Consider the following 19,622-nt stretch of genomic DNA (forward strand, 5'->3'; position numbering starts at 1 on the left):
TTGTTCAAACACCCTTGATTCCATGATTGAAATTGCTTATTGTTAGTTGTAAGTTGTTTTATTCTATTTTTCTTTATGTGCCATCATTAAAAAAAAAAAAAAAAAAAAGATTTGGAAGACTTCCTAGAGAATAAACTGAGAATTTGATAGAATCATCAACTGCTGTAGTTTGACTGTGACATTGTTATATTGAACCATTAAGTAGCGTTGAGCTGGTATACTGCCTGGATTAGGTGAATGAGATATGTAACAGAAATGATAGTAAGTGTTGTTTTAAATAATTGTGTAGCAAATTACGCCAAATGATTTTTGTTATGATTATGTTCTGGAATTGACTTGCAGTACAGGACATGTAATATTCAAACAATCAAATCTTCCTGTAAGGATGCAGATTCATAAATCCAGTAACATGATTAAGTTTAAACATGGAAAGACAACCTTACTCTGCAATTCTTCATGGATTGCTATTGGGTCTAAGTCTTTGCTTACTGTTCTGAATAACTATCTAGCTCAGACATGTCCAAACTATGGCCCATGGGCTGCATGCAGCCTTGCACATCTCCCAGTGCAGTCTGCCCTGTACAGTCATGGCTGTTGCTCTGCCCTGGGCATGCACCCATTGCTCAGCAAGAACCAAGGCATCAGTGTACTATTAATGCTGTCTGAGCTGAAACCAGGGCACCGAGAGGGCACTGTACAGTGCCAACTCAGGCAATGGCAAATAATTTTCTGCATTTTAATAGACTGGCTAAACACAGTCCCATGAGCAGAGAAAAATACACAGCCATACTTTCTGTTTTGATAAAGAAATTTGAGAATAGGTTTCAAGATTGCAAAAAATAATTACCATTACCATTTTTTTTGTATATTTTCAACTTCATCTTCATTCAACATTATTATATTTTTTGAATGGAATGTATAGAGTTGAAATCAAATTTTTTAATTGCATGTCTTTTTACCAGAATTTCATGAGAGAGAAATATCACTTGCTTCACAATCATGCTTTATTAATGTAAACACTTTTGACACTGTGCACGCTTGTGAGCAGTTAGTATCAAGAATGAAGCACAGGGAAAGTAAAACCTGATTGAATAAAAAGAAATCTCTATGAACACCTTGAGAACTCAAGAAGAATTGCAATCACTGCCGTCAAACTGGGCTGATGCTTTAGTTCCTCAAAAATGAGGACAGATATCCCACTAGCTTTGTTTTTCTTTTTTCTTTTACCATTTTATCAAAAATATTAAACATCAAAATGTTCTGTTACTTATATACATTAACTATAGTATATATTTTGAGAGCTGCTCCAAAAGTAATGCTTCCCATTTTATTATGGTGGTCATTGTGTCAGAGGTACTTTTAAATTATTATTTAAGCTTTGAGGATTTTGTTTTATTTTCAAAAGAGTTTTATATACCAGGGAGTGGGAAAAAAAATTAAGATTCTTAGTGTGGCTGTACTAGGACCCAGTTCTAACCTGATTGTCTCCTTGACAAATATGTTTTATACAAAGATTTCTGTATTAGTGTATTTGACAATTGATGCTTTGCCTATCAACCTTAAGTTTTACCACGTATCCAATTGTCCCACTTGTTCTACTGACATAACATAGGCAAATCTGAAGCTCTATGAAAACTACAGTGTTTCATTTTGTTTCTTAAAATTCTGGTGTTCCAAGTTGGTATTTCGGTCTGTCACAGTCTTCTATAACCTTATCTTTTCAATATCTGCGCCTGTCGTAAAAAGAAATAAATGGTGAGGAGGTTGACTGGTAAACTTGTGCTAACAATACAAATCAATAGTAAAATAGCTTTGACTGATGTTTCATGATTGTTTAAAGTAAGTGTGATAAGGTTATTTGTTATGTGATTCCCCTGTGGAAATTTAAATTTGAGGCATTCTTAAAAGTTGAGCATTCAGCTGAATATTTTTGGTGAAGACTGTACAAGTAAAGTTACCATATAAGTCTAGTTGTGTTTCAGTTAATGGATAAGATAAGCAATTTTTCCATCCCCATAGAAGCTGTATAAAAATACATTGTTGATTTGCCTTTGTATAATTTCAGAAGGAATAATTAAGGAGCTTTTGCTTGTTTATTTATTAAGAAAAGGCTCTTAATCAAGGGGATAGTTAGTCACTGGAGCAGGCTCCCTAGCAAAATGGTCACAGCATTGAGTTTGTCAGAGTTCAAACATTTTGACACAGAATCACAGAATGGCTTGTGTTGGAAGTGACCTGAATGACCATCCAGTTCTGTCCCTGGCTTCAGTGCTGCAGTCAGGATTGTCACCCACTGGATCAGGCTGCCTCAGGCTCCATCCAACCTGTCCTTGAATGCGTCCAGGAGTGGGAGTATCCACAGCTTCTGTGAGCAGTTTGTTCCAGTGCCTTACCACCCCCTGAATAGTTTTTTTTTCCTAACACCTAATCTAAATCTTCCCTGTTTTAGTTTAAAGCCATTCCCACTTGTCCTCTCAGTAACAAACCTTGTGAAAAGTAGGTCTTCCTTCTGATTATCAGCTCCTTCAAGAACTGAAAGGCCACAGTGAGGTCTTCCTGGAGCATTCTCCAAGCTATGGTTGGGCTAGATGATCCTGTAGGTCCTTTCCAACCTAGTGTTTCTAAGCTAGGATGTAGATGAATGTAGATCTGTTGACCACAGTGCTCTTTCTATGACATTCCAACCAGTTCTTTATCCACTAAAGAGTCCAGCCTTCAAATGTCTCTCCAATGCAGAGATAAGGATGTGGTGTAGGACCATGTCAAAGGCCTTGCATAAGTCCTGATGGACAACACGAGTTGCCCTTCCTCTGTGCTCTGATGCTGTCATTCCATCATAGAAGATAATCAGATTGGTCTACACTTAGTGAAGCTGTGCTGTCCATCTTGGCTCATCCCTCATCTCACACATGCCTTAATAAAGCTTAATGATCTACTCTGTGATCTTCCCAGGAACGTAACAAATTATTTTGCAGCCCTGCTTATCTAGTTAGGTGCAGAGTTAGTAGTTATTGCTATCGACTGTGGTACTATGGCGGATGAGCAGATAGATAGGTTAGTAGCAGTTGTGTTTTTCCTTTCCTTCACAGAGAAAAATGTATTATATATACAGATACTGTTCTGCTGCAATTTAGCTTTTCAGTCTCTGCATGCATTGGAGTATGAGTTATAGCATTAGCTGTGCAATTAGGATTTGTTTTCTGAGCCCAGTGCATTGGTGCAATTGCTTTTGATGGTTGAGGGCTGGATTTTGTTAGTGTCATGTGATGGTTTTTGAGCTCTGAAAAGTGTGATGAGAACATGCATGAAAATGAAAGGCTTACTGCCTGCAGATGTATTAGATTAAAACTATCCCAATCACTGTGATATGCTGGAAGTGCCTGTTTGGAAAGTCATTCTGCAGAAAAGGACCTGGGAATCCCGGTGGACCCCCAAGCTGCATGTGAGTCAGCAATGTACCGTTGAAGGGTAGTCTTGGCTGTATTAGGCCAAGTATTGCCAGCAAGTCATGAGAGGTGAGCCTTCCTCTCAGCACTTGTGAGGCTGCACCCAGTGATGCATCTAGTTTAGAATCCCTAGTATAAGAGGGGCATGGGCATAGTGGAGAGAGAGGTCCCCTTCTTGGAGGCCTTGCAGAAGCTGCCTGGATGTGGTTCTGGGCATCCTTGCTTAAGTAAGGTTTGGAGCAGATGGATTCAGAGCCCTGCCAACCTCAACCATTCTGTAGTTCTATATAATGTGTATTGGTCCATCCATATTGCATTATTGTCAAATATCTATTTTTAGAATTAATGTTTATTTGTAACTCGTGCAGGTGGGTGTCTCCCTGTCTCATCTCATTTGCTCAAATGAATGATGGGAGGTTTTGTGAAGAATCTTTCAAAAGCGGAGTATTTAGTATTTTCTCTCTTAGATATATGCCTGTGGGTAATTTTGTGCATGCACTGAAGTACATGGTCATGTAAATCTTTGGGAATTTAACTTTTGTATGTACTAGCATGCTATAGTATAGTATCATCTAATTCTCTAAAAAGATTAGTTTCCAAAATGGAAGATGGAAAACTTGCAGCGTTTTAAGACTTTTTTCTTTTATTTATGCAAAGATTAAGTGCAGAGCAGTGCAGATTTTGGCTGTGGAAACTATCTCTGTCCAAACTTAGGGAGCTCCTCTCATAATGACACAGCCAATTGCAAGTAAGAATAATGACATTTATGATGATGCCATGACTACTACAAAAGGCAGCATACAAGTTTGTGTTGAGTGTACAAATCTATGTCTGTTCATACTATTAAATATTTTCTTATGAAATAATTAAATAGAAAACCCTGGGTACAAGTGCTAGTAGTGTTGGACAGGTGTATCTTAGTTTATGAGGGAAATATGTAATATTTATGAGAGGAAAAATCATGAATCTACTTTCATCCTGTGTGTGAGCTTGGATAAGGCAGTTTTTCTTGTGTCAGATTTGGGGAAAATAGTTTCTTGTTATATTGTGAATTAAGCAAGATTTAATTAAATAATAGTGATATGTATATTTAGGAAAAATAGATTATGGTAGGCAGAAGTTAACTATTACAAGCTTAATATGGGCTGTGTCTACCTTAACATGGTAGATGTAATTATCTATATATAGTATTATGCACAATCTTAGTGTTTTAAGTGAGGTACATAATTCTGGCTCTAAGGAATAGTATTAATTATAATGTTGCCTGATGAGGGGAAAAAATTTTGGCCTTAGAGAAATTTATTTCTCCCAGATTAAGATGGTCATAGTCCTGACTTTTCCAGAAGACCTTAATTAGAACACTAGATCCTTTGTCGTTTGGATATGGTATGAGAGAGTTATTTCCTTTTAGCTATGATTCTCCTCTTACCTGACCCAGAAACCTGCTGGATTAAAATGTAGTCTTGCAGAAGGTCTCAAGGTTATATTGCTTAGACAGTAAGGGGGTGAATGTGGTACAGCTGCAGAATATATTCTACTTCCTTTAAATAAATCTTGGTTGTTCACCTGAGAACAGTTGAGATGCTCTGGATAAGACTGTTCAAGCAATTATCACCAGCACCTTCCTAGCTATCATCAGCAAGGATGGCCCTCCAGGGGATATAGTGATAGGACTTTTTGGATGATTATATATAGCTGTTAAGTTATGTCAAGTAAGATTATCTTTACTCAGGCATTTTTTAATAGGGGAAGAAGTAGAAGAGGAATGCAAATGTGTATTTCTTTGCTTATGATTCATCTTGGTTGTATCTCTGGAATTCCCTTTCTCCTTCCCTGTCTCCTCACAGATACAGCTGCTTCCGGTATCATGGCCTCTGACCTGGAAAGCAGTCTCACTTCCATAGACTGGCTGCCACAGCTTACTTTAAGAGCTACTATTGAAAAGTTAGGGGGTTCTTCACAAGCAGGACCTCCAGGGGCTGCCCGTAAGTGTCCTCCAGGCTCACCAACAGATCCCAATGCTACTCTCAGTAAGGATGAGGCTGCAGTGCATCAAGATGGGAAGCCACGTTACAGCTATGCCACTCTGATCACGTATGCAATCAACTCATCCCCTGCCAAGAAGATGACACTTAGTGAGATTTACCGTTGGATCTGTGACAACTTTCCCTACTACAAAAATGCTGGTATTGGTTGGAAGGTAAGGACTTCCATAGATAAAGTGCTCTTTCCGTCTAATAAATGGACTTTATTTTCTTATTTTTTTGTGGCAAATATGCTCACTGAGAAACATAAAAAGAAACAGATGTGAAAATAAGATCACCAGAGAAGAAATGAACAGAGATGGAAGTCTCATTTTCTTCGAGATTTTTGTTATATCCATGTGGCAGCCCTGTAAGTAGAACCCTGGGGAGAGGAGGGGAAAAAACACAGACAAAAACCACCACCAATGAGAAGGAATCCACAAAACCCACATCGCTTTCAACCTCTGCATCACACTGATATTATTTTTATAGTACCTTCTGTATATGTATAGGTGGTTCAGATGCATGTTACTCAGCCTGATAAATTCATCTAATTTCCTCAGCTTCTGTTCTGCCATGCTGTGGGTGGGTATATGTAATGTTTCTGAGTATGCACCACTTTTCTGTTTTCTTTACCCATTCCTGAGCATATGCAGAAAGCTATGCATTTTTGTTATAGCACTTACCTTTGTGTTTTATTCTCTCTTCAGAACTCAATTCGTCATAACCTTTCCCTGAATAAGTGTTTTCGGAAAGTGCCTCGACCAAGGGATGATCCTGGGAAGGTGAGAAATCTAGGCACTCCTGACCAAGACATCTAAAACTTCATGGAATGAGCGAGTGTTGCCCTTTCTAACTGACTGTTGGAATTTGAAACCCGAAACATGGGCAGAAAGGGAAGCAGTAGCAAAACTTGCTGCTGTGCTTGACTACAGAAGCATTTGTTTAAAGGGAATCTGTAGGAGGGACAGTTTTTCCATATAGCGATCTTCAGTTGACCTCAAAAATAATGGAAGGACTAAAGAGGGCCAAGTTGCCAGTTTTGTTTCTTCTTGATATTCACATGTAAAATGTGGGTCTGGTCCAAGCTGTTTTGTTGTGAAAGATTTTAGTGGCTGGTGATGAATGGCAAGATGACATCAAAGAGGCAAGATCTGGTGAACTGAGAGCAGAAGTACTACTTATTTAGGACTGCAGAACATTTGGTGTTTGGGGAAAGTGGTCATGGTCATGTTTTCAAATTTCTAGGAATTTGAAGTTACTAGAAGAACGAGTTTAATTACTCGTTGGCTTAATAAGAGCTGGTAAAACTCTTCTCCTATGTGTCAGTTGTCCTGGTTTTGCTTGCAACTCCCCTTTACATTGCATGCAGATGTTGTTACTTTTACAGAAACACCAAGCAGAAGGTCATAGTGGGAATGAGAAATTATGAATTTAGACAGAAATCTTTTTTCACTCTTTCATCCTGCATTCTCAAGTTACGAGAAGGGGTCAGTTGTGCAGGCTTTTTCAGGTTGTGTTTGAAGGACTAGGTGATGCTTAGTTGACATATAACAATAGAATTAATGTGTTTCTCTGAAGATCACTGGAAAAATACCATTGATTATATGCTTTATTCCAGGGAATCCTGGCTGACTTCTTTGTATATGTTTGCACATTCTCATTGGCTTGGGGTTGTAATGAAAACCTATCCAATGTTTATTGCTGATTATTCTGATTTCAATTGGAGGTCCAGATGTACACCCTAGAGTTCTGCTTATACTGTTTTAGAGAACAACAAACTGATATAATTGTAGTCTATTTCAGATTGAAAGGGACCCCTGGAGGTCAAACTCTACTCTCCCCTCTAGCGCAATTTACCTGACAAGAACAATTAGGCTGGGTTTTTGTTGGATGCTTGTTTTAGCACAGCATCACCATAATTTTCTATCTTATTGGAATTTTCCTTGCTATAATTTTGTTATCTCTTGTGCTGTGCATTTCTGAGAAGAGTTTGACTCTGTTTTCTTTATAATGTCATTACATCATTGAATATGTTAACTAGATTCTCTTAGCCTTCCCTTCTCTGGCTGAAACAAATATCTGTGTGAAATGAATTTACATCATGTGTTTAAGCCTCCTAATCATCATGGTGGACCTCCTTTGGTTCCATTCTTGTATGTTAACATCTTTCTTGCACTGGAAAGACCCAGGTTGGCACAGTACTGAAAGTGGAGTCTCACGAGTATGGAAAAGTATTGATTTGATTGAAAAAAAGTTTATAGAAAAGTATGGTATTGATTGTAGTTCTTTTTGCCCAGTCTGAACGCTGAGCTGGTCCTCATCAGTTGATAAAAAAATTACATGCTGTGAGGAGATCCTGAAGGGGAATTTACTAGCCTCAATGTGTTGGTCTGTCTTGGATCAAAACATTTTTTGCTCTTGGAGTGACGGAAGTGGATAGCATCGTTGTTCAGTACAATGCAATCTCTTTCAATTCTTGCTTGTCTGATAGTCAGTGTGATTCTATTATTTAATTGGTGCTGCATTGTTTAAGTCGGTAATCTGCTGCTGTAAGAAGCTCTCTGATTTAGTAACACTGTCATTCACCAGTGGGTCTTCTTTCCAGGGCTCTTATTGGACAATAGATACATGTCCAGATATATCTCGCAAGAGGCGACATCCTCCTGATGATGACGTGAGTGTTACTGTTTCCTGACAGCATGGAGCAGGAGGGCGAGTGCCATTATTGTTCTTCCAGCACTAGATGGTGCTATCTATCGTTTTGGGGGGTGGCGTGAATAGATGGGGAGGATTAATGTGTATGTTGTAGTCATTGGCCATTGTTACTGCTGTTCAGTAGCAACGTTAATTATATTTAAAGTTCGTTATCTTGTCTCTTCAGTGACTAAGGCCTAAGTCCTCCTGTTTGATAAGCCATAAACTACATAGAAGGAACTGGCTTCCCATCTGCAGTTTCACTTCTCCATCTGTTGTTTTTTTCATTTGGATGCTTTCTTTCTTTCTTCCTCATCCACAGATACCGCAAGACTCCCCAGAACAAGAGGCAAGTAAGAGCCCCCGAGGTGCTGTTCCAGTCAGCACTGAAGCCTCTTTGCCACCTGAGGCAACCCCTCAGCTGTCACTCCAAAGCACTGCCCCCATAGCCAACTACAGTCAGGTGAGCAGTGGAGAACAAAAGCCTTAAGAAGTGTGAAAGAAGGGGAAGGAAAGGGGGAGGGGTGCTTGAATGGAAAAGTAGAGTGGTGAGAAATGGTTAGGCGGAGGGAAAAAATTAAGAGAAGGGATGAAATTAAAGTTGATCAGACAGAAAACAGGGAGGAAGTGATATTTAAGAAAGAGCTGGATGGGGATAAGTGTAAAGGCGTAATGGTATGGGAGAGCTGAAGAGTGTTCTGGAGCCAGTACGCTGCAGGACGAGGGCAGTGGTTAACTGTCTTCAAGGAAAATAGCTTTTGGGGAAGATCTACTTGTTGCAAGATGAGCTAAGTGTTATGAGATAGCAGTGTGTGTTCGACCTGTATGTAGTTTCTGGGCCCTGTCAGAAGTTGAAAAATCTAGTATAAAATAGAAGCCTTATTTCTATCATATGTGGTCCTTTTAGCAGTCTGCAGGGCCTGTGGATGTTGCCTCTACTGTAGCAGGGGGACAGGGCCGTGAAGGGGCTGATGTACCCCCCCCACTGTACAGTGCCAACCATGACTTCAAGTTCTCCTACTCTGAGATCAACTTCCAGGATCTTAGCTGGTCCTTCCGAAATCTGTACAAATCTATGCTGGAGAAATCATCTTCCTCTCAGCATGGTGAGTAACCATAAGGACTTTGTGAAGTGGGTAGATAAGTGTTTACACCATCTTGTCCACTCCTCTATCCTTGGTACGTTTCAGATCTTTCCTCTTTTAGGAGCAAAGCTTCTTTGGCATGCTGTAATTAGTTCTGCTACAGGCATATAAGAAATCTGCATGTCCTTTCTTTATTGCTCCTCGCTAATTCACTAAGAATGAAAAGGATAATGATTTAAAAATGCTGTGTCTTAATACAGAAGCAAATATTTAAATGGTAGAAGCATAGAAAAATGAAGTCCTTGAAGAATAGCTTGTCTGAGTAGTATTGACAATGTCAGGCTAGAAACTGTAAGAGGAGGAGGATTTTTTCATGTAGGCAGTGAAATTTCCCAAAAAGGAGATTGGAAAGTCATCATTGCAAAGATCCTTTAAAAGTAGAATTGTACAAAGTCTTGGAGAACTGAACTTTGAGGGGAAGAGGGAACCTACAACTTCATTCATAGCTGACATTTCTGTTACTGAGGAAAGCAGCTACCAGGAGACATAACTGCTGTAGGGATGAGATGAGATTTGCACTTCCACAGAAAGTGCTTCCAGAGAGTCTTTCATCACATTGGCACTTGACATTACTGGTAGGAGTCTGTTGAGGTGCTGTCGAATGAAAAGGCTACACAAATGCAGAGAAGAACCTCTGCTCACTCTGTGCCTCTGTTTCTAAAAATAAAGCTGCAATCTGTTTTTCAGTTTTACAGCTGTAAAGTAGTCTAAAAAAACTTGCAGTTTTTGAGGAAATTGTATTGGTAACTTTGAGTCAGGATATTAGCCTTTTTGAGTCAGAATAATATTGGCCTCTTTGCTCCATTGCAATTAGTAGGTCTAAGGGTTGGTTTTGGCTCCAGTAAAAAACAAACTGAGGCTTGCTTTTACAGAGGGTCAGCTAATGAATGGGTTGCTCAGGTTAGTGGCCAGTAATGCCTTTCACTGTTATTTTTCTTAGAATGTCCACAACATAAGGAGAAAATGAACCAGGAAAGCAGATAAAAGAGAGATGCTGAGCTCCTGATGTGGGGAAGAATGGAGAACATATGATGCTCTTGCATGTAGGGGACATCTGTAATGGAAGAGGGTAGAAATGATGCACCTAAAAAGTCAGGAAGAATTAAAGTAATGAAGGAGCCCTGACATGTGCAGTGTGCTCTGTGTATAAAAGCTGCGGAAAGCATGACTCCCGATGGTCTGTGTGAGAAAAATTGTGGAGGTCTCAGGTGAAACTGCTTTTTGGGAACAACAAATCAGATTTATCAACCTCCATTTTCTAAAGGTTTTGTTGCTTAAGTTTTCTTAGTGGCTATTTCTAGGAAAACAACATGTGCATGAAATTTCCAGAAAGCATTGTTTGATAAATATAGAAGAAGTCCATGGAGGCATGTAAGTGTTTAAACACTTAGCACTAAAGGGTTTAAATTCAGCTGGAAATTTGTAGAGCCTTTTGCTTTTGATAGAACCTGGAACACAGTAAGAACTGTGTGGGTGCTAATTTTTTTGGTAACTTATGAAGTGTCTCTAGTGCTGCTCATCTTCAGTGGGACATTAAAAATGGTTAATTTAAGCAGAGGTCTGATACAGGCAGCTCTTAAAGTTTCCGCCTCTCTCTTTCATCCCACAGGTTTTTCTTCTCTTCTTGGTGATATGCAGCCCTCCAACCACAACTACTACATGTACCAGCAGCAACAGCAGGGCCCCTCAGCAGTGGGTGCTGCTCCACCGCTCCACACTCCAGCTCCAGAGGGTTGCCCATCCCAAGGGGGAAAGCAGCAGGGTGGTGAAAGTTACGGCCCTCCACCAGTGATGTCCATGCACCCTCCCCCAATGCAGCATGGAGGCTACCACCAGCATCAACATCACCCACACTCCCACCCACAGCAGCAACCACATCAGCAGCAGCAGCAGTCACAGGCTTCAATCAACAATGCTGGCTTTGGTGAGTCAGGGTTGATGAAAAGAATGGTTGGGATAAAGGGAACAGTGGGGACCCCTCAGACAGAAATTCCACAAGTCAGCTTCCCCTAAGAAGTGCCTACATAGTGAGCAGAAAAAGGATGATAGCCAATCATGATTGAAATCTGATAAGGAAAATGCCTTCCTTATTAAGGTTACAGTCATGACAGATTTGAGATTCTGTTTAGGGATGCAGGATAAGGTCAATAGCTAAATGAAAAGGGAGATACTACCCCTGATCTTCCAAGGGCAATAAGATTTCTAGCTATTACAGAATTAAGATCTTTGAAAAGGCCAGTTATCTTGTATTAAGGGATGGAGGAAAAGAGTATTCTGTATTTGAATAATCTTTTTTCCATTTAATTACAGCATTTCCTCCTGATTGGTGCTCCAGCATTGATTCCCTGAAGGAGAGCTTCAAGATGGTAAACCGACTGAACTGGTCTAGCATTGAGCACTCCCAGTTTTCAGGTCGGTATTGGCCTAGTGATGAGGTCTAGTGACTCTAGTATCTAGAATGTGGGAGTACAGATTTTTGCTGTTCCATTTGTATGATATGTCCTACTCCATGGATCCTGTTACAGACTCTAAAGCACTCAAACACTGTAGGAATTTTGGGCAAGATTAATTAATTAATTACAGAAGTATATCAGAAAGTGAATAAAGATTTTTCCCTCCTGTTTCTCCTCTCTTTACCCAAGTCAGTGAGACAATACCTTAAAAAGGAAGCTCTCTGTTATTCCAGTGACTGATCATATATAATGAAGGTTGGGTTTGTGGGGAGAAGGTGGGAGTTAGGAATGGAAGACAGAAACTTTTAACAGGGGTGACTACAGTGTGGTTGCTGTCTTTGACACTGTGCTTGTCCTTTGCAGAGTTGATGGAGAGTCTGCGCCAGGCTGAGCGGAAGAACTGGACGCTGGATCAACACCATATTGCCAATCTCTGTGACTCTCTTAATCACTTCCTTACCCAGACTGGTCAGCTCCCTCATCTGGTCGGCCCACAGCAGCCCCCTCGAATCTCTGATTCTTGTGCCCTGAACAGTGGCAAACAGGAGCAATCCATGAACCAAGGTAATTTGTTGGGAAACTAAAATGCCACATTAATGAAGGACCAATTCTCTACATATCCTAAACTTCTTGATACCTTGTAGTTAGTTAGTGTAGCAACCAAGCACCTCAAGCCTGTGCTGTCAGAAGCTATTTATACAAACTGTTCAGTCCCTCGGTCTCTTCAACCTAGAGAGGAGACTGTGGGGAGATGTAATCATGGCCTACAGCTTCCCTCATGAGAGGGAGTAGAGGAGCTGCTGCTGATCTCTCTGTTGACCAACAATAGGGCCCGAGGGATCACTATAAAGCTGTGACAAGGCAGGAACAGGTTGGTTGTCAGAAAAAAGCTCTTCGCTGAGAAGATGAACAGGCAGTAGAACAGGATCCTCAGGGAAGTGGCCATGGCGCTGAGGTTGTTGGAGTTCAAATGGGCAATGCTCCCAGTCATATGGTCTGATTTTTGGGTGGTCCTCTCTGGAGCCAGGAGGTAGATTCAGTGGTCCTTGTTGGGTCCCTTCCAACTCAGGATGTTCTATGATTCTATGAAATCAGTCTCCTTTACCTTTAAAAAAATATTAGGATGTCCTGCATCTGTGGCTTACTTGTGCCAGTATGTGTTGCATACTATCAAAAAGCATCTCCTCCAGGAAGAATTGCATTTAAATGGTTAACCTTTAAAAGGAAGAGAGAAGGGTTTTTTGTACAAAACCAACAGTAAGGAATAGGAAGGTAAAAAAAACTTGCTGTTCCAGTAGCTGTAAAAGAGAAAGCTTTTGCTTCTATATTGGAGAAAGACTGACTAGACAAGGAAGAAAAGAATATGCTCCAAGGAGAGTGCAGAGGTGATCTTGGTGCAGCTGATGATGGTGTGTGTCATCTAGTATTTGCACTAAATGAGTTCATAGTAAACAGTAAAAAATAAATAGTGACCCATCTTCTGGTATTTCTGGATGAGAAGTTTATTTTAAAATAATAAGTGAAACTCCTGCAGGTGCTAAGAACAAAATCCTTGACCAAGCTGTAACTTTTGGTTAGAACCAGGCACCTGAACATCTCAATATTCTGTGTGTTTGAGTGAGTTGCTCTATGGCTGAGATGCAGCCCAATCAGGGCCAAGATGGCCGACCAGACCATTGACAACTTGTTTCATTTAATTCCACAGTGAACTCCTATGGTCAGCCTCAGCCTCCCCATCTTTTCTCCGGTCCATCTCCGATGTACCAGATTTCTACACAGGATTCTCCAGGGTATAATCGCCCAGGTAAGAGGTGACAAAAAGGTGTATTATATCTCCAAACATTTAAGAACTGGTTCTCAAGCCCTCTGGATTTCTCCCAAAACACTAATCTAGTTAAACGCTCACAGTAGAGAGAGTGCTTGGACTTCCAGGGACTCTTCATTAGGGTTGTATCATAGCTCTTAGCAGATTTTAGAGTTTCAGTGGCCTAATTTCTTTCAGTTCACATAAATGGTCTTTTAGCCCTGTCTCACTATCAGCTGATTGGACAAAGGCAAAACTACATTAGAAGCTTCTGTGGCTGAAGTTTCTTTGTGTTCTATCAGCAGTCAGCTGTGAGAAAAGTCAAGGAAGCTGAAGCTTTGACCTCAGTAGAAATTGTTCTGGAGAATTTCACAGCACACTACAAGCAGACATTGGTAGGTGCTGTTTGACAGGGACAATTCATGCCAGTAGTGTTATTGCTTATACTATTAGAACAGAGAAGTCCATGTTGCCCTTAATGCTTTCTTTTGGCCCACTGTGGAAAAAGTATGACACTTTTCATTCTAACGGTTCTTTCTTTTGTCTGTCTCTTTTTTTAACTGTTTTTTGCTCAGCTCATCATCTGGTCCCTCGGCCCTCAGGGCCTCCTCCAGGCACCAATGAGGAAATCCCTGATGATTTCGACTGGGACTTGATCACCTAGCGAGTTACAGACTTAAGTGCCCGTCCTTTGTGAAGGACGTGGGAGGGGAGGGGGACATGAGGTGAATGGTGCCACACCACCTTCTCCAGCCTTCCTACCTTGCCTGTATATAGATATATATTCTCTATCTCTGCCAGAGAAGCCACCGCAAGATGCTGCCGAAGATAATCTTTCATTGCGTCCTGTTTTATCTTTTTTCTTCTTTTGTTTATTATTATTGTTGTTGTTGTTATTATTATTATCAGTAATTGAGCATAGGCCCTTCCCCTCCTCTGGTGGCCTTGGATGCATCAGATCAAATCTTGTTTGTGTGGTGGCCTGTATAAGGCAGAAAGATGGGTCCTTGCTACCACGAAAAGACCTCAGAAGGCTGAATCCTTGTGTGCATCTTTCTCTGCCTCTGTCATTTTTGCATTGAGCAATCCCCCTTTCCCTTCAAAGTGGACAGTAAATCTGTTGTATTGGCTACTGAGTGAGAGTCTAGTAGACCCTGGGAGCCTGTAGTTATGTTACTTCTTAAACGTTGTAAAGGTCAGGAGGCTGAAGGGATGCTGGAGATGTGATTTCAGCTTGGTGAACTGTTTTCACACCACCAGTAAAGGCAAGAAAAGAAATAGAGATCCCAAGTGCAAATAGGATAATCTCTTAAGTAGGGAGAGCTGAGCTGGGAGGGAAAATCTGAGTCTGGAGAAAGGAGAATGTAGTATAAATTATGTTTCAGCAGAGGTGTTGGGTTTCAGAATGTAGTGCCTCTTGGTGAGAAATAAGAATGATATTGAGAGAATCCTAACTGTTCTACTCTGCTTTTTGCAGTCTTCAAGGAAGTGAAGCCCACATACTCGTCAGGTAAAAGAAGCAGTCAAGGGTGTTGTGATCCAGCAAATTCTGTTTCCCAGAGCTTTTAATTTCACCACTGGCCATTCAGGCATTTCTTCAAAGTATGCAGTGAGGCTCTTACATATGCAAACTCAAAAGTTTTCTCATGCCATCAGTATTTGTTCAATTATTATTTGGCCCTCTGCCTGTTGTACCTTTTTGGAGACTGTCCTTATCTGTGGCAACAGGAGTTTTGCCTCATTGGTGTAAAATCTGTCAGTGATTCCCACTTTGTAAATGGGTTAATGGTGGAAAGAGGAAGCTGCTGCTCAGAATGGAGGTGAGTTAGGGGACTTCTGGTCAAGGAGCACAAACCATCTGGTTGAGTAAGTGAGAGGCTCTTAGAAGTGATTTTTGTAAGAGGGGATGAAGTAAAGCCAAACAGCCAAAGAGTATTGTATAGAAGGAGATGGGTGGGTAGGTCAGACTCCTTGCAGTTTTGCTAAGGAGGATGATGGAATAGAATGTAAATCCCAGTTAATGGTTTCTGTCAGAAAATTAGGAAAGCAAAAAAGATGCAGGAGTGAGTATTGAAATTCCTCCTCCCCCTAAGTTGTGTCCTGAGTTACTTTTTTTTTTTCCTGATATGGCTGTGTTTTGTCAAATCTCTTGCTTCATTTTAGTATTTTGTAAAGCCTACCCCAGCCCTCATTCCCTGTTTATCAGTGAAAGGAACAAAACAGAAATAAAAGATCATGGTGGCTTTGACATACCTGGGGAAGAGGAGGTAAAAACCTCTGCTCTGACTGAAGGGAGATGGAGAAGTAAAATTGCTTTTTAAATTTGCTGTAGGGATAAACCAATCGGATCTTTGTCAGGGAAGTGGACAGTCTCATTGTATTGGGGAGGGTGGGTGGTGGGACGTTCTTATTATTGTTTTTTTTTCATTTTCTCTTCTAAATGTGTGTAGCGAGGGGGAGTTCATCAGTATGTCCAAGAGAAATGAGAAATCCCGGAGCCGACTTCAACATAGCTGTTATCTGTGCTGCCTCAGGATGGTAATGATACAACTTTGAAGCATGTGTGATTAGGTTTCTGTGGAATGTGGCACCAGTGACAGCCTCTGGTTGGTGCCAGTTAGTGCTTTGCAGAGCACATCACAGAGCCAGCCCTGTGGAAATCTGAAACCACTGGACGAAAAAAAGGAAGATAGCTCCTTCTGCATATGAAAGTCCCCACAATTTGCATATTTATCTCATCTGCATATTGATTTGTTCCTTGTTTGCATATGTAAATACACGCCGGTCAGTGTGCAAGTTAGCCTCGTTCCTCTGCCTCTGAAATACATGAACATTGTCAATGCATGGGAAGGCATCAGGTTGGCTATGTGGAGCTCCACACTGGTACCAGCTGCAGGGAGTGAAGGGATGCAAACATGCCATGGAGAGTTCTTGCAGGCCCTTCCACAGTGGCATAGCCCACAGTGCTTTGTGTCAAGGGTCAAGGAGAGAGGGGCGTGGTCTCACAAGTTTATTTTTGTGCATGCTTTCTTAATAAAAAGAAAAAGTGAATGTTTATGGTTTAACACCTTTGGTGCCAGTATTTTATTTCTCTTGACTGCGTCTAACAGGTGGGCTTAGTTCTTATTTACCAGTTACCTTGAAAAGAAAATTTGGTTGTGGACATCGCTAATTAACAGCCCCCACCTATGTGTACATTGCAAGTGAGGCTTTATAGGTTATCAAGAGGGACTTTGAATCATACTAAGAAACATGGTTACAACAGGTGAATTGGCGGGGTTACAACTGTATAGTGATGTGTTTCCTGGGATAAGGAGATACCTTGGGCACCAACTAAGGCATTAAAATTAGTTCAGTGCAGCTGAGTGGTGCACGTGCTGTTCCTGTGCATTGCTGTAATAAACTTCCCTCTAGATATCTTTAGTAAAAATACATTCTTAGACCAAAGCATAGTAAAAGGAGAGGAGTGACATGATGGTAGATTCCAAGGAGAGATATGAATGCTGGTTTAATCTGCATTTTATCAGAGAGGAGGTGCAGAACATCTATAATAGATATATGTAAATAACTGTTCACTTTCTTATTTAGCAATTCTGTAGTTAAACTTCCCACCACAATTTTTTTCTGCAAGCCTGCTTTATACTTTAAAGTACTCTGGGTCTCCTGCTTTCTAGTCTTCCATTGGAGATTATAACTTCTAGTATTTCCAACTTCCCATCTTGCTATAGTAGGATATCAAGTGGTTGAGCTGATCTGATCTGAACCATCTCAGTGCCCTGTGTGCAAATCTGATGAGTAATCTGATGTGTTGGAGCGAAAGAAAAAAAAAAAAAAGCTGTGACTCACTGATGTGCAGTGCTCTTTCTGCAAAGGTGATGGGAAGTCCTGTATTAGACTATAGTACTAACATCATTGTGTTTTGAAGTCTTCCTTCTGTCAAGGGAGTAAGGGGTTGAACATGTTGGTGCCTCAGTAAAGGCTTCTTCCAAGACTCCTTCTAGTGATGTAGATGCCTTGCTTTTGCCTAAGTCCCACCCCACAAAAAGTGTACAGCAGGGCGTTGATGTGGCTGTTGACATATGCAAGTGCTGCAGTGAGCTGATCCCAGAGGATCAGTGACTCCTTCAGTCTTGTACCAGGAGTAGCTACAATTCCAGCTATATGGTATGGAGCCCAATAGCAACAGAAAGTGCAGCAACTGATTGATGATTCTTTGCAGCATCGCAGTGGCTTGTGAAAGTTATTTGAATGTATTCTAAAAGCAATAAGGATATAACAAACTGCAATTATGCCAAAGACAGCTCTAGATTATTACAGCTAAGGTGAGGGGTACATGATAATCATCCACATAGAGATTTCACAAGGAGTTGTTACCACTGTAGACAATGTCAAAATCAAGCAAATTACAAGGAAGATCAAGTAGCTTTAAAATGAGGTCATTGTTGGAGTGTACAGGCAAGTTAATATTAGGTAGATCACTATGGGATTTCAGTAGTCTGATGTCAGGACAGGCAGTAGAATTAACAGAGTTCACAGCTACAGTATAAAAGAGGTGAGCTGCTGTAATTATGTCTTTGTTGGTGGATATGCTGTTTGCCTGAAAATCTGGATAATCATCAGCAGGCTCACAAGTGAGGATGGTGCAAGCATGTGTGACAGTTGTTGCTAAAGGTGAGTATTCTTCCAGTAACTCATTTACAGAACCATCGTCGTCCATGTAATCTAGCATTTCATAATTTCCAAAACTATACCACACACAGTTTTGCCATGAGTGATAGTCTCGTGGTAGCGAAAGACAGGACAGCTGAAATTGAAGTCCAGGATTCAAATGCTGCTGCATACTAGTGAAATAAAATTCACTGTTTGGTGATTGTGACACCAGGCAGGTTTTATCACACAAGTAGGCACTGGTTGATGCTGATCACTGTGATTAGGAAAACACTAACACATTAGCATGTGTGAAGATTATGACCGATGCAGTGACTTTGCAGAGAAACCATATAGTCAGTGTTCATAGAGGAACAAGTGAGCAATGAAGAATGGCAAAGACGAGCAACACTTGAAAGTCAGCCACAACAAGGTTTAGTTACCAGGTGATGTTCACAGACCTCTTTGTTTTCAAACCAGCTAAACCAACCTGTTGCCTGGGATACCTAGGATGAAAATGATGAAGATAACAAAGGGAGACAATGGGTTCTGACGCATAATATACAGCATCTTGTTCATGTGTGCTGCTATCAACCGGGAGTGGAGGCATTCTGTAGTTACAAAACAGAGAACAAATTAGTAGGCAATACTTACCAACCTCTCCAGATTCTTTATCTGTACTGAAGCATCTCTGAGTTAGGAAACGCTACTGAGCTGGATGTATACAAAGGCATCAGTCTATGCTAGTTTGTACTGAAGACTCACTTCTGTGAATCTGACAATTATACTGCTTCAGCATTCTTATGATGTCTTAGCTATGTAAGGTCCATGATTCAAATGGGTTTCATATACACTTACATTCTTCTATTTCTGTCATCCTTTTTGACTTCAGCCTTGTTCTTTTTTGTTCTACACTCTGAAGTGGAGCGCTCACTTTATTCATATACCCATAAAATTACCAGTTTTCTTTCCTGATCAACTTCATGCTTTGTATATAGTTTTACTCTTCAGAAAGATGTCAGCATTTTAGTTCCTTTTCCCTCTAAAGTGTCTTTTCCTGACATAACCAGTGAAATAGATTTAGGTTGAGAAAGCAGTGCTTGTCTTAATAAAATAACCCTGCTCCACTTTCTGAACATTATAAATAGATAGGACAGCAACTATGTTAAAGGACATCGTTAGTGAAGTCTCAGTAAGCACTTCCTTTTCCATGTATTTCCAGCCTATGTATGTGTTCTGAGCTCTCTTCTAGGTCTCTGGAAAGCTAGTTTTGAAGAGGACAAAGGTAAGAAATTAATGTTTTGAGAATGACAGACAGGGATATAGTTGTAGAAAGAAAAATTACAATAGTAATACTGTTACCAAACAATTTATGTTTAAGAAAATCTGTCTTATCACGTGACAGT

At 40.5% G+C, this 19,622-nt stretch overlaps 2 protein-coding genes across 4 annotated transcripts in view; one reads left to right on the plus strand and one right to left on the minus strand.

Moving 5' to 3' along the window:
• Positions 1-15,126, plus strand: part of FOXJ2 (forkhead box J2) — a 30,353-nt gene extending 15,227 nt beyond the window's left edge. For 2 of the 3 annotated variants that reach the window (XM_065742322.1, XM_065742323.1), the window contains 10 exons: positions 5,294-5,646; positions 6,181-6,255; positions 8,079-8,147; positions 8,490-8,630; positions 9,075-9,273; positions 10,922-11,236; positions 11,623-11,724; positions 12,129-12,329; positions 13,471-13,569; positions 14,145-15,126. In XM_065742322.1, coding sequence (XP_065598394.1) covers positions 5,314-5,646; positions 6,181-6,255; positions 8,079-8,147; positions 8,490-8,630; positions 9,075-9,273; positions 10,922-11,236; positions 11,623-11,724; positions 12,129-12,329; positions 13,471-13,569; positions 14,145-14,233 — 1,623 coding nt within the window. In that variant the 5' untranslated portion in view covers positions 5,294-5,313 and the 3' untranslated portion in view covers positions 14,234-15,126. The remainder of the gene's footprint in view (positions 1-5,293; positions 5,647-6,180; positions 6,256-8,078; positions 8,148-8,489; positions 8,631-9,074; positions 9,274-10,921; positions 11,237-11,622; positions 11,725-12,128; positions 12,330-13,470; positions 13,570-14,144) is intronic. The other variant, XM_065742324.1, reaches the window with a different exon arrangement.
• A 2,800-nt stretch (positions 15,127-17,926) lies between these two features.
• Positions 17,927-18,826, minus strand: LOC136051431 (C3a anaphylatoxin chemotactic receptor-like). Its single transcript, XM_065740873.1, is given in 8 exon segments — positions 17,927-18,321; positions 18,324-18,465; positions 18,468-18,518; positions 18,521-18,576; positions 18,579-18,627; positions 18,629-18,699; positions 18,702-18,748; positions 18,750-18,826. Coding segments are annotated over 8 exon segments (888 nt in total).
• Positions 18,827-19,622: the final 796 nt, after the last annotated feature.

Source organism: Cyrtonyx montezumae, unplaced genomic scaffold, assembly GCF_038088225.1.
Source record: "Cyrtonyx montezumae isolate F1298 unplaced genomic scaffold, pur_monq_1.0 scaffold_3, whole genome shotgun sequence".
NCBI classification, from domain to species: domain Eukaryota; kingdom Metazoa; phylum Chordata; class Aves; order Galliformes; family Odontophoridae; genus Cyrtonyx; species Cyrtonyx montezumae.